The sequence below is a fragment of the Columba livia genome, chromosome 17 (assembly GCF_036013475.1).
Source record: "Columba livia isolate bColLiv1 breed racing homer chromosome 17, bColLiv1.pat.W.v2, whole genome shotgun sequence".
Lineage (NCBI taxonomy): Eukaryota > Metazoa > Chordata > Aves > Columbiformes > Columbidae > Columba > Columba livia.
Window position 1 is genome coordinate 5,063,957 of NC_088618.1, and position 13,626 is coordinate 5,077,582.

The window sequence follows — 13,626 nt, forward strand, 5'->3', positions numbered from 1 at the left end:
TGCTATAACAAGTATTGAAATGCCATGTTTTCAAGAGACCATCTGCTGTTTTGACATTTTATGACAATTTCCAAGACTTCTCACAACCTTGATTCTACCTCTTTCCACAGCACACTTTGCAGTGAGGTTTTTTCTCTGAATTGGGCATTGATTTATCATACATTTATAATGCTTCAGAAGTTCTTTCACATTTGACTTTGCAACAAGGTAACCCACATTTTCAGCACTTCACTGCAACTGAAATATGCCCATCTGCTAATGCTGGAGACTAATTGTCAAAGTCAGAGCAATACATGAGCTGTTTCATATACTTGTTCTTGACTTACCAAAAAAGAAAGGTAAGCAACACATTTTATCTTGCTCAAACAGCAGTGTTCATCCTGTTAATAATGCTAGTAGTATCATAAAGACAGCATTTCACTAAGTTGTCAGAACTAAAGACAAGTTTTGAAACTTGAGGTCATAGCCTTCTGATAAAACAAGTCCTATTTATAATCAAGAAACAATCAAGGGATGTTGTGTCAAGAGCATCAAGAGAACTTGAACAAACTTCTTTCAGTAGATATTCTTTAGCAGCTCCCAGGTTGAAATTTCATCTTGGTCACTGGCATCCTACTGAAATCAGCACACTTGAGTTTTCATTTTAACCAGGTGGCTCAGTTTTCAATGCTCTGCTCATCATCTTATGAAACATAAAACCACATCTACGGGTGTAATCTGAACGATACCCACGTCTGAAGCTTGAGATTAAATACAGCCCTGCACAACATCAGAACTTAAAAAGTTACATATAACACAAAACGTTTCCTACCATACATAGCATGCGTCTGTTCATGCGCACCATACTGTGTTGCAGAAGAAGATACTAAACCAGGCTGTGCGTGTGTTGGTGGTGCCATCATTCTAGCGTTGCCCTGTATTACAGGGCTATAAACATGAGGATGCTGCGTGCAACAGAAAAAAGAAAAGAGACAGTTAATTGGAGAACTATTACAAAGAAATGAGTGTCATCTAAACAGTAATTATGTACTTAGATACTGTAACAGCTTGGCTTCACTAAATGCAGAGCAGACTAAAGATTTCATATTATCACAATTATCCCGATTGTTTCTAAAAATTTAAGGGTATTTTCTGCAGTGGGCTAGAAACTGACAGAAACCATTGGCATAGCTAATTTTTGCCACTCTAATAATGTAGTAAGCTTATGTATGTAATTATATATTTATACAATTACATATGGTTATTTAAAAGCCTTCAAAGTAAGAGGGGTACACCAAACAGCTTAATTTTAGAACATGTAAGTAGGAGATGTCCTGGCCACGACCTGGAAGGAATTCTCCAAAGAGCCATAAAGGTAGTATCAATAATAAATGCCAACTTCTACACTGACCTTAAAATTTCTTACAGGCTTTGAAGCACATTACAGCACCACCATAACACAGAAACTGCCCAGAGCGATCTCTTAGGACTGGAGACAACTGGGTATTTAGGACTGCGACACGTAGTTATTTCTATTTTGACGTATCACATAGACTAGGAGAACTCTTACCTGAGATTGGTAGTGTGGCACATGCTGCACAAGAGGCTGATTAGGAAACTGTTGGGGACTATACGCAACATATTGTGTTGAATAAGCAGGTGGCGTAGCTACAATTGGAGGGCCTGCTGCCGAGGCAGGGTGCATCATGGTGCTCTGGTGATGTTGGTCTTGCCGTTGCTGTGGCATATTTGGTACTACAAAGCAAAGAGTTAGAAACATTAGAAACACGGGACAATGAACTATGATCTTCCTGAGAAGTCTGACATTACAATGTCACTGCGTCCAAGTAGAATATCCTCACCCCTAACCTTCAACCATGTATTAGAGCACTATCAAAAAGCGACAGCATGAAAAGTTCTCCAAGAAATGTCTGATTTTCATCACTGCTTTTGAGCCATGTATACAGCCACAAACCCAGGCCTGCTTTTTTTTGGAAAGGAAGGAGGTGTAGGGAGAGAAAGACTGACAAGAATCAGTAACAGAAAAGAAAGGTTTTATCAGGATACCTACAGTAATCAAATTTGATCCTGTCCCCTTCACCCACTATGGGAACTACTAAGCAGCGCTTCCATCAGCTGGAAAGCTGAGTCTGCTAAAATCCCTTGTGCTTATGGCTGAGGAGAGCAGAATAAAGGTCTCCACCAGCCGCAATCTGAGCTATTCACACATTTTAAGCTCTGTGCTACCCCTCAGGATAGCGGGAGCGACTTTTAGGTCTCGGTCAACACTGAAGGGGACAAGTCAACCTATAAGAAGAAGAGGAGTAGGAATAATTAGAGGGAAGAAAGATTAAGAGAACAGAGAGGTAACCTGAACAGCATAAAGACACTGAATTTTAACACATGCAGCTCCCTTGGGACTCTGCTGCACACAGAAGGGATATGCAGAAAATAATGAAGTTTTAAAAAGGAATTCAGAATAGAAGAGCAGCCTCACAGAGCAACTGAGTGCACAGCAATATATTTCTGATTAAAACAATCAGTGTTACCAACCAAAAGAATTCATGGGTCAGGCCATAGTAAAGTTAGTGTGTTTTAAAAGAGAAATACATTGCAGGTTTTTGTCTTCCCTACATTCATAAAGGCTACTTGTTTATTTAAACAATTCCCTCCTCCAGTGACTGGAGCTGTAGCACTGGAACCTGCCATCATGACCCACTGTATAAAACTGCAAGAAAGCATGCACTGTGTAGAATTAGAGCATTATCTGAAACATGACTATAAAAACAAAACCATCATTTTTCTGCTCCTTCGCTGCACTACACACAAGAGAGAGCATCTCGCCTCACATGTTCGGGCCTCCAGAGCCCCAGGTGTCACTTGTTAAAAACACACTATTGTTAGTCCAGCTGTTCAGTTACTGCTGCAGAAGGAATGCAGAAGAATAAACTGGAACCAGCAGTTAGTTCTTTCCAGAAGAGTAGCATAGCATACTCTTTCTGAAGAAATAGCAATTTTGCCTGTTGATTGAAAACAAAACTCTATTTAAACACCATTCAGGGCTCTGCTGTAAAGCAGTCCAGAAAACCACTCCAGAAAGTTCCCTTTAAACAAACCTGTAGCATTTACAAAATACAGGAGATGATCAGCTTACTCTAACATTCCAAGTAACAGAGAAGATTTCCTGCTTGTCAAATCAGATTCCAAACCAAACAACTAAAACGTATTGTGTTTTGTCTGAATTAGTTAACCTAGAAATGTGTTAGTATTTCCACTTCTCTTTCTTAAAAACAGCATTTACAATATAAATCGAAACCAAACGAACAGGGATTAGAAAATACACAAACATTTGTAATATATACATGCTGCATGCAGACTAAAAACCAAACAGGCAGTATTATTCTCACCTTTACCTGCTCTATATGTCTTGGCTTGGTTCACTGGCATAGGCGTCATGGGAATAGGATATAGAGGCTGAAAGAGAAGGAAGAGTTGAAGCTATAATATTCCTTTAAAAAGTGAGTATGTGTCTGAGTGGGGGCCCCACTCAGCTTTGATGTGTTTTACTCTGCTATGTTACGTGGTTTAGTGAACTCTGCCTAACCTATGGTATTTTCTTGGATCACTGTGATCAAGTCTGCACGTACAAACAACTAAGACCATATGGTTTACAACAGCCAGTCAAGTAATGATACTACTGCTGCTCCACGCAATGTACTAAATAAGACAGGTTTATAACAGATTTGAAATCCTAATAACCCCCGCAATGACCAGAAACTAGTGGGACACAGCTGGAAACTAAGGATTAAGAAATAGTTGCTTTAAACTTAAGAGAGTACGACTATATTTGGAAGAGTGGGGAGGAACTCCCAGAGATTAACAATAATTGTAAGAGCTGATGGAATTCACAAGTGTTTGAGACTATTAGAACATCCAGGTTGAGGGACCACTGGGAATTTACATAGGTAAAATTTAACAATGTAATTGTGCCCATATTTACAACAGTAATACAAGCTATATCATTTCACTGTTTCAACTTGTATCTCCTAAGTCTCCCAAACTTGCTGACAATCACCCGAAAAGTGTTAACGAATCCACAGCATCTGCTGCACTTTACCTGCACGCCTGGACTCACTGGAACTGGGTACATCATATTTGGTGCAAAACAAACAGGCTGAGTGTACACGGGGGTTGGCTGCTGATGACCCACCATGGAGGGGCTGGGCTGAGCTTGTGGACGAGGGGAGGTTGGTGTAGTAGAAGGTTTTGGCTACAAACAGAGTTCAGCAATGAATACACAAGATTAGCTTGATTATCTTCCAAATAAAAGTTTGCTTAAAAAAATCTACTCAAAAGCAATGTTAAATAGATTCAAATAACTTACTTGAGCAAAAGATCGAGGGTTGAACTCTTTTGCATTAGGATTAAGTGTTGATTTTCTAACTTGCCTAAACATAAAGAACAAAAAAATTGCATTGTGTTATTCTTTTACAAGCATATCATTCTATATATCTGCAAAACGCCCCAGCAATTAAAATTGTAAAGAGATGAAATACCTCATTTCCATCTGTGAGTCAGACTTTTGAGAACTCAAACAATACACGGCATGCAAAAAGCCACTCTTACTGATAGTACTCTTACTACACGTGTCCATAAAAGTTTTCCTGCTGTTGATACTACAGCTCACATGAGCCAGGAAAACACTCAAATAAGCATTTAGATACAGATTAAGCATCAACAGGACCAGAGATCGAAATGCAGCTCTGCCAGTGACTCGTGAGATGGTTTTCAGTACAGTCACTTCACCTCCTGTTTTCTCTGTGTAACAGAGAGAACTTACATTGATCTTATCCATATAAACAGCAGGATATTACAGACTCATAATAGCTTTTTCTACAAATGGCTAAAGGCTAATAACAGATGTGCTTATTCTAAAAAGCATAATTACTCACTCAGAAGTATCCTTCTTCTCCTCTTTATCCTCTTTATCTTGTTTACTTCCAGGCCCAGATGTCTGTACACCTTGTGAAGTTACCTCAGGCCCTCGTTTTTGCTCAGAACTATTACTTATTGAAGGAGAAATACTTGGACTATTAGGTTTGCTACTGCCACCGTTAGAGTTAGTATTACTGCCAGTTTCTATGATAGATTCTTTAGGGGTTGATTCTGTCTTTTCTTTAACTACATCTCTTGATTTTTCGCCTTCTCGGGTTTTGTTTAGCAGTTGATCCACTGCATCTGAAGAAGAACTTGACTGTAACTGAAAAAGATGCAAGGAATATATTCAGTAAATTGAGGTACAGAACTAGAGAGAGAGACAATCTAATACTATCACATGCACAGAGTAAAATATAGTCCCTTGGGCCTTAATCATCTGGAAATGACCTTTTAAAACATACATTCCCATTTCTACTAGAAAAGAAATCTATGAACATTGACAATGTTCTAAGCCTACACTGTGAAAGAAGCTATTCAGCCACTCAACTGACCTGTATGTTGATTAGGAAGTGACATGAAAGCTTAAGACAACCCTCCGCACTCATCTCCCTGTGTAATTTAATAGTAACACTTGAAAAGCTAACCTGATTTAATACACCATTACAACCATGAAATAAGTAATACGAATGCACCTTCCATTTTCCTCAGCAAAGCCCTTCATCTAATTTTGAAACAACTCTTCCATACAGAGTGTAAATGCGATTACTATTTGCACCTAACGATCCAACAGGTTTCAAATACTATTTTCAGTGTATAGTCAATACGCACATTTACATGTATCAGGCAATTGTACTAGCAAGAATCAGAATTGATTTTACAATATCTAGCACTAGTTCTTATAGATATTTTCATAAATTAAGCACAAACAGCAAGGACCTGTTTTCCTGTTAACGCACACAATCATTTGGATACACATGAGAACTACGATACCATCAAGTTAACACACAGAGAAACTTACCCTAAAGTCATTCTTAAATTTCTTTAAATCATCAATCTGTTTTCTATGCTCTGAAACAATTGGAGATACACCTGCCAAACAGAAGACCAACATTGTCCAAGCATTTCTCATACAAGTTTTACATACAACCCTTACATTTCTCAATTTACTAAAAGGCAATGCTAACACACCTAAAAACGATATACAGCGGTATCGTTTCCTCTGTAATTTGGTGTAATTCCATGAACTACGTGTGTAAGCGCACAAGAATACTCTGTGAAACCAGAGCGTTACATAACTGACGTATCTGTAGTTCTAACGCATCGCACCGAGACAGAAGCCCTGAGGTGCAGGGACTGCAGTGCTCGGCTGAACACAAAGCAGCACACACACAAAACCCTCAAAACACAACATGTCAGCGTTTCAAGGCTTAGCAATTAAAGCGAAACACTGATCAAGGTTGGGTTTATGGCTGGACTCGATAATCTTAAAGGTCTTTTCCAACCTAAACGACTCTGTGATTCCAAGTTCAACAATATGAAATTTTTTTTTGAGAACTGAATGAAAAGCAACACTGCAGAGAAAGACAAATTTAAGGCATAATCATAAGTACAGTTACAAAAAACTATGCTGGCCATGATGCTCAGAAGTATTGTGAGCATAGCTCTAAGCAGAAACACTCAGAGCAAAGAGAGCTAAAAACCAGCTTTGTCATCAGAAAAAGAAAGAAGTGAAAAGAAATCACACCATCCACACAAGAATCTCTACATTTTGTGTTGTTGAAGTGAGTCCAGCACAACATTTAAAATTGTAGACCTGCCACTTCACAACTGCAAGACCAATTTTTTGCTGTAGGTTGCCTCCATGTCTTCCTAAGACACTAATTGAAGCAGTCGATATAACAGGTTTAGTGCTTGGAATTCCTACATCACTCAAGTATATACAAAAGCTTCTGATACAAACCTTTGTTTTCAGGTTTAGGAAAACTAGGAGAAGTCTCACTTGGTTTTATATTCTCCTTGTTTCCAGTTGCAGAGTTTTGCCTCTGGTCCTGAAGCCTAGTATCTTTAGCTAGAAAACAAATTGCCAAAGTTATTCTCTTATACGCAGCTCAAACTGACCAAAGAGAGATGACAAGACAGAAACAGAAGAGAGATTTAACCACGTTCATCTTACAGAATAAAAAAACTTAAGCTATACATTTTCTGCTACGCAGTTAGGACCTGGAGAGTTATCTCACCCCCTTCTGTCTTTAAGCCAAATGAAAACATCCCAAGTCAAACACATCCCTCTCATCATACATAGAACCTTAACTAGGCTGAAAAAACCTATAAACTGAGAGCAAATTATTTTCAATAGCCCAAGCTCTTCATACAGAATGCTACAAAGATTTGAGAGTTCTTAGACATTTGACTGTGCTCTTAAAAGTGTTGGGGCTTTTTCTTCCTTTCACTATGCCCAAAATATTCTTTGAAACAAGTGGCCTACGTTTCTCTAAATTAGAAAACAGCCAGGCACTCACTTTGGAAAAAATCAAGTCAAACACCTATAAGCCCATACTCCTTAAAGGGCAGAAGAAATGACATGTTAAGACTTACAAAAAGCCTCTCTCCAGCCTTAGTTTAAAGCACCATGAGAACTCACTGTGCAGCAAAATCAAATGCATCAGAAGCCTTCCCATCGTTTAGAAAGCATCTTTGCTGTTCTATAGGTACATTCGTTGTCAGGGATTAGCGGAAGCGGCGAGGGTACCTCACCTTCACTGGAAGGGGTGACGGCTCTGTTGGACGCAGGGCTGGCGGGGGTGGGAGAGGCGGCTGGAACAGGCATGGCCACGGATTCCGTGGGGATGGCACCGGGCTGAGGAGACGGCAGCGCCGGGCCCGCGGGAGCGCTGCTCTGCCTCGGGGACCTCGGCCGGTGGGTTTTGGGGGACAATCTCGGCACTACAAACAAACAGGAAAAGAAGAAAAACAGTTATAGCATAAGTTTCCTCACCTGCAGCAATTTTCTTATTTTAAAAATGAATAAAAGCATGCTCTAAAACACTTAGTGAAACATTATATGGTAACTGAAAACCTGTTTACCTTGCAGGTACATTTCCTAGCTCTTTACAAAGCAGCATTTCAGACAAGTGGTGCAATTTTCCCCTACTATATATCACTGCCCTGTAGTCCCACCGTGAAACTGCGATACGCTCCCCAGCCCCCCCGGCAGTACAACCGCTCACATTAACACAGTTTCAGGCAGAACAGAAAAGGCGGTCAGGTCTCCATACAAACAGATGGAAAACATTTTTAAAAGGGCTGAAAAAACACATCCATTTTACAGGGTCCTCTTTTGGAGGTTTGCCAGCTGAAAAAAAAACAACATATCCTATTGAAAGAAGAGTCTTTGATGTCTATTTTTTGCCCCTGTGTTAAAGCAGCGGGGAAGGCTGTGTATTCTTTACATGATAAGTTGTACTTCCTGCTCCTCCCATTGCAGTTAATTAGTTGCTTTACGTCATATATTAACTTCAAGTGAGCATGGACAGAGCGGACTCTAAACTGCTGCTCACTTGTCCTTCGATTAAGGACAGCGCCCCGCTGCTGACAACTCACTAAAACATGGTCCCAACTACGAAAGCTCGAGACTAGGGCCTGTGTCACAAGACTGAGCCTTAAATTTGAAATCAAATATTAACAAAAATACGTTAACAGATTCAAAAAAGAAGAGACACTGACTATATCTGCTACTACAGTACTTATCCAAACACAAAATGACTACTTAAAACCTGCATCATTTGTAGAGGAAAAATATATCCAACTTAACTTGAATATCATTTCATCTTCTCTTTAAACACCAACCTTCTATACAAACACACCCTTCATTTGTAAGCCAAAACCCCGTTACACTGCCATTAACCAAATTCAGTGATAAAATAGAACATATATAACGTTCATTCTTTTCAATGATTTTCCTGAAAATTATTTCTTTTTCAACAGCTAATTCCCCCATTTTTCCTTCCTCACACACCATCTGACTTAACCTCTCTGCAGTTAAGACAATAATATTGTGCTTGAAGGACTGACTCGCCAACTACTTTACTACATCCTTCCCCCACTTTGCCTAAGTGAGCTAAGTTAGCAAACCAGTGTTCATTCAGAGCCTAAATCGTCTAGAAATGCGGTATTCTGCTTAGCATTCACACTCTAAAGTGCCCCTGGCAAGCCATCTGCAATAAGCCGAGCTTTACCTACCCCCACTGACAACTGATGACCACGTCCCACCTGAAGAGCTGCCTCGTGCCACTGCAGCAGTAGACGCTTCCCCTGGTGCATTATGAGATACAAATTCTAAGCCACTTGAAATTGTACCCCTACCAGTAGAGACTCTGTGACCTCGAGGGTGCCGTTGTGCCTTAGGAGACATCCGTGGAGGCCCTGAGAAAAAAAAGACAACCCCAAACAATAAGTACTTCATGTCCCCAAACGTACTATCTGTTCTTAAAACTAGATTTGATCTCATAATTCTCTATAATGCAGTAATACAGCCAAGTAATTTATACTGACATCAAGGCTAAAAAGGCCAAGCCATTGGTCCAGCCAGACTTGCAACACTCATTGCCTTGCTACGACAGCTCATGTTCATCGATACTTAGAAACTTTATCAGAATTGAATCAGGTATGTGAGTCCTGGATTTGAAATATTTGAATCCAAGTACCCAATATTGCTTACTCTAAGCCAAGGCAAAGAGGTGAGGGGCCCAGCTCCCTCTGGATAAACCCAGTCCCAGGATATCAAATATTTTCCAGAAAAGAAAAAAATTCCATGGCTTTTGTCAGGTGGTCAGTGATACCAAACATCTATTTACAGAGCAGTCGCCACTGGCTGACCAATGCTCTTGGGGAATTCCAGCAGAGCATTCTGCACTGAGGCTGAATTGCCTGCAGCAGGTCACAATTCATTTACAAGTCAGCAAAACTGCAACTAAACAAGTTATTGTTATCCCAAGGTTCAAGTCATGCATGTTTAACACCACAAGCTAAAGTCATAAGTGAACGCAGTAACTCTGAACAGCTTATACCACTGCCACAGAATTATTATGCTCAAGTCTAAGCAGCAATACAGTTTCTACATCCTAACAAACATTTTATTTCCAAGATCAGACTCAAACGTTGATACTTCAAAAAGAAAAACTGCGTATGAACAGAAGACAACCTGGATGATTATAGTTCATTTTTAATGTAGGTCAATAATAGAGAAAAGATCAGATAATGGCTTTCTGGTTTCAGATCAGGTTCTAAAATATCAAGTACCTCTTCTGGTTACACAAATCTTTAAATGTCAGCCTCTATTTTAACCATGAATCTAAAGTACACTTCAAGCCAAATTATATACAGGCAAGTATTTTAAAGAATACACTTTCCAGCGATCCTTTTCTAGTACCAGAAATTAAAGGTTGCAGTAAGCAGCAGTTCACTGCATGCCTGACAAATCAGTTGCAAGTGCTCAAAGTATGCAAGTGCATACAGACATGCCCACTACCATCCACCTTCTGGTTACGGATCATTTTGAGCATTTATCAGGCAAGCTGCAGAACAGCGTTACTGGGTCAATTAGCGGGACAACTGTTCTCTCTCCCGCAGCTCCAGCTACAGCAGAGGCTGCAAATTTCCAGTGAGTTGAGGAGAACCAGTTTGCATTTTTCCAGGCTTGACAGACCATGCTGTGCAGGCTAGTTGTTAAGTGCACTTAAATACAATAAAAATGTGTTCCTTGCTGCACCCTCAGAGGACAAATAAATTCAGTTCAGATACTTGTGCATACAGTTACCGAAGCCTCACGGGTTCACCTTCCTCTGCGTATTTCTGACTGCGGGGAACTGACTGACTGTTCCGCCTCCGTGCAAACAGATCTAAAGCTTTCTACAGATATGCCTCAGAAACAGCTCATCCTGTCCCATTCCGCAGTGCACTTCTCTGAATACAGCATTTTTATTACTATTATTATTACTATTTTTTAAATAAAAAGTAATTAAATTATTTCATTAAATACGAGATGGCTTTTTGTGGAAGAACTGTATTAAATTAATTGATACTTTATATAAGTTTATATGCCTAAAAATGTCTTCTAAAGTTATCAGGTCCTGCATGTTGCTGTTGGTTAAGACACTGAGCAGCGTTTACAAAGCTGAGTTTATTTCAAACCAACGTGGGAAATTTCACAGCTTTATTTTGTTTTTGTAAAGTTCTTCAAATAAAAAAAAGGTTAATAGAAATAGTCTGATAAACTAAAGTTAAACACAAATTATAGGTTAAGTAATGAAGAGGAAAAAAAACAATTTTGTAATTAAAAACTCACAAAGGAGTTAAACAAAGACAAACAAAAACATGAACAAATCGTGGTATTGTACCTTCTGAAGACATGCGTTTAGGCATAGTAGAGACAGGAGCTGGAGAACCATGAGCAGAGGGGTGAGACGGGGGCCTGGAGGGCCGCGAGGGGGGCCTGGAGGGCGGCCGCGTAGGGGTGGCTGCCCGAGGTGGAAGAGAGTTGGGACCTGACTGGTAGCGAGAAGGTGGGCGAGAGGAAGGAGATGGGCAAGGCGATGGCCAGGGAACACCTGACAGAACAAATGATATGAAGGAAAGTATAAAAACTAAAGAAAAATTATGGGGAAAAAGGTCAACAGAAAAAAAAAAAAAGTAAAATATGACAAAATGATTTTTTCATGTTTAACCCTTTGGGGATGGATTAGTTTAGTTCGGCCACCAATAAGTCTCTGCAAGATTATTTTCCCCCGCTTCGGGTCAAATTTCACATCTGAATCTCACAAACTCCCCAAAGGGTTAATTAGGATCTACAAATACTACTAAGGAATAGACAGTAAAGTTTGATCTGTTAGCCTGTCATAAATATGTTCTACAGTACGCATCACTCTTGATAAGGTCCTTCAAGCTACCAGAGGTTCTCAAACAGCGGTTCACATATAGTATTGACTACACAAACTGCTACTTTCAAACCAAACGATGAGCAATAGCAATTCTAGGAACTGTATCTTTACAAAAAACAGCGGTGTTCAGTGTCTGAATCCTGACAGTTATGCCTTTATCAGTTAGCTGAAGTAGTAATGTAGTATTTTAATCTAGGATATAGGGCTCATTGTTTCCAAAACAAAGAAACTGAATTCACAAGCCATTCTGAATATTTTAGGTATATTGATGTTCATTCAGCAGAGTAACAAGATGACGAAAACCACAAATACTACGAACATATTTCAGGGTTAGCATTGTTTGGGCAGGACTCAGTTGTACATCCTTCATAGAGCTGACTCTGTGTTTGAAAAAGAAGCCTCACTTACCTTCAGATGCTTCTCAGACTTCCTCTCCAGATAGAGGCACTTGAGTATTATACATTTTTCATTTATTCACAGCAAATCTCATAGAATAGCATTTTCAACTTATAAAAATAATGCCTCAAGGATAGGCTACTGCTGAAATCCATCTCAAAAATTGGTGTTTGGTTTATGAAACACCGATTCCTGCTATACACTGCCTAGTGACGCCTGTTTATAAATATTACCTTTGTGTATAGCAGAAAATACTCAAATAGCTCTTTGGAGAGAAGACTTTTGATTCCTTTCCCCCTAACACTTCTCTTACTTTGCCAGCAATGATTTTTTTTCCCTCCACGTCATCATAAAGTCAGTGAGTCGTTTTATTCTTTTTAGAGGGAAACAGAATTGATCCATGCCCTAGAAGGGACGAGTCACGCTGTCTCGGCTGCCGCCTTCCTCTCGCGGGGTGTCAGCACCTCACAGAGCTCAGCAGTTGCAACACACAACAGCAATTTTCAATCTTTAAAACCACATACTGCACCATCATCTAAGACAAAGGTGTTTGAGAAGGAAAATAAACAACATTTCTGCTCTGCAAAGCTACATACAGTGCAAATGTGCGTTGCATTACGAGTAAGCTAAACCCAAATCAAAATCACCACCTCTGTGTTAAATGATGAATGCTAATCTAGCTTACAAAATGCGCCTCCTAAGACCACACCATATGCGGTTTCAACATAATTAGCCAATTGACTGCAATTTTATAAAGCACATACGTTTAGACTTCAGATACTTGCCTCCGTTAACTACTCTTTGATCTGCTCCAGAGTTGGAACTGAATTCTGAAGTATGGGATCCAGACCTTGAAATCGGTGGGCCTGATCCAGACTGGCCCATCCTTGTTGAGTTTTGTCTTCCACTTCCCCAGGACAGGACATCTCTGTTCCTCTGTCCAGGTGGAATGTATTTATTTTCTCTGAAACACAGCAAATTTCTATCAGTGTTAAGACAGAACTGAAAGACAACGAAAAGTACCTGCTCAGATGCTCTGCTGATATTTTCTCTCATTCTCAAATCAAGCTACAGGAAAATTCTAAATACTATCAGATGCTGACCTGACATTCACCTCATGAATTGGCTTTTGATACTGACCACACAGTCCACTTTCTATGAGCCCCCAGACGCTGAACGATTTAGTACTAATGCCTGAAATTCTACATGAGATACCGAAACCACTGCCCTTTCCTGTAATTTGGTATGAATTTCCCACAGGGACAGATGGGGAAGTCTGTTCCACTGCAGAGATAATACAGGGCCAGGCAGAGGTGGCCAAGCTAGCATGAACGCCAAAACCAGCACGTGATTGTTTACACAGGGTTCCTAACCTAAT

At 39.9% G+C, this 13,626-nt stretch overlaps 1 protein-coding gene across 29 annotated transcripts in view; it reads right to left on the reverse strand.

The window, feature by feature from the left end:
* ATXN2 (ataxin 2) overlaps positions 1-13,626 on the reverse strand; it is a 50,647-nt gene that overhangs the window by 14,940 nt on the left and 22,081 nt on the right. For 9 of the 29 annotated variants that reach the window (XM_065033488.1, XM_065033478.1, XM_065033484.1 and 6 more), the window contains 12 exons: positions 13,034-13,212; positions 11,313-11,522; positions 9,157-9,339; positions 7,672-7,860; positions 6,878-6,985; positions 5,936-6,006; positions 4,932-5,239; positions 4,364-4,427; positions 4,097-4,249; positions 3,387-3,453; positions 1,550-1,734; positions 812-944 (listed from right to left, as the gene is read on the reverse strand). In XM_065033488.1, the coding sequence (XP_064889560.1) occupies positions 812-944; positions 1,550-1,734; positions 3,387-3,453; positions 4,097-4,249; positions 4,364-4,427; positions 4,932-5,239; positions 5,936-6,006; positions 6,878-6,985; positions 7,672-7,860; positions 9,157-9,339; positions 11,313-11,522; positions 13,034-13,212 (1,850 nt within the window). The remainder of the gene's footprint in view (positions 1-811; positions 945-1,549; positions 1,735-3,386; positions 3,454-4,096; positions 4,250-4,363; positions 4,428-4,931; positions 5,240-5,935; positions 6,007-6,877; positions 6,986-7,671; positions 7,861-9,156; positions 9,340-11,312; positions 11,523-13,033; positions 13,213-13,626) is intronic. The other 20 variants (XM_065033489.1, XM_065033480.1, XM_065033486.1 and 17 more) reach the window with 8 other exon arrangements.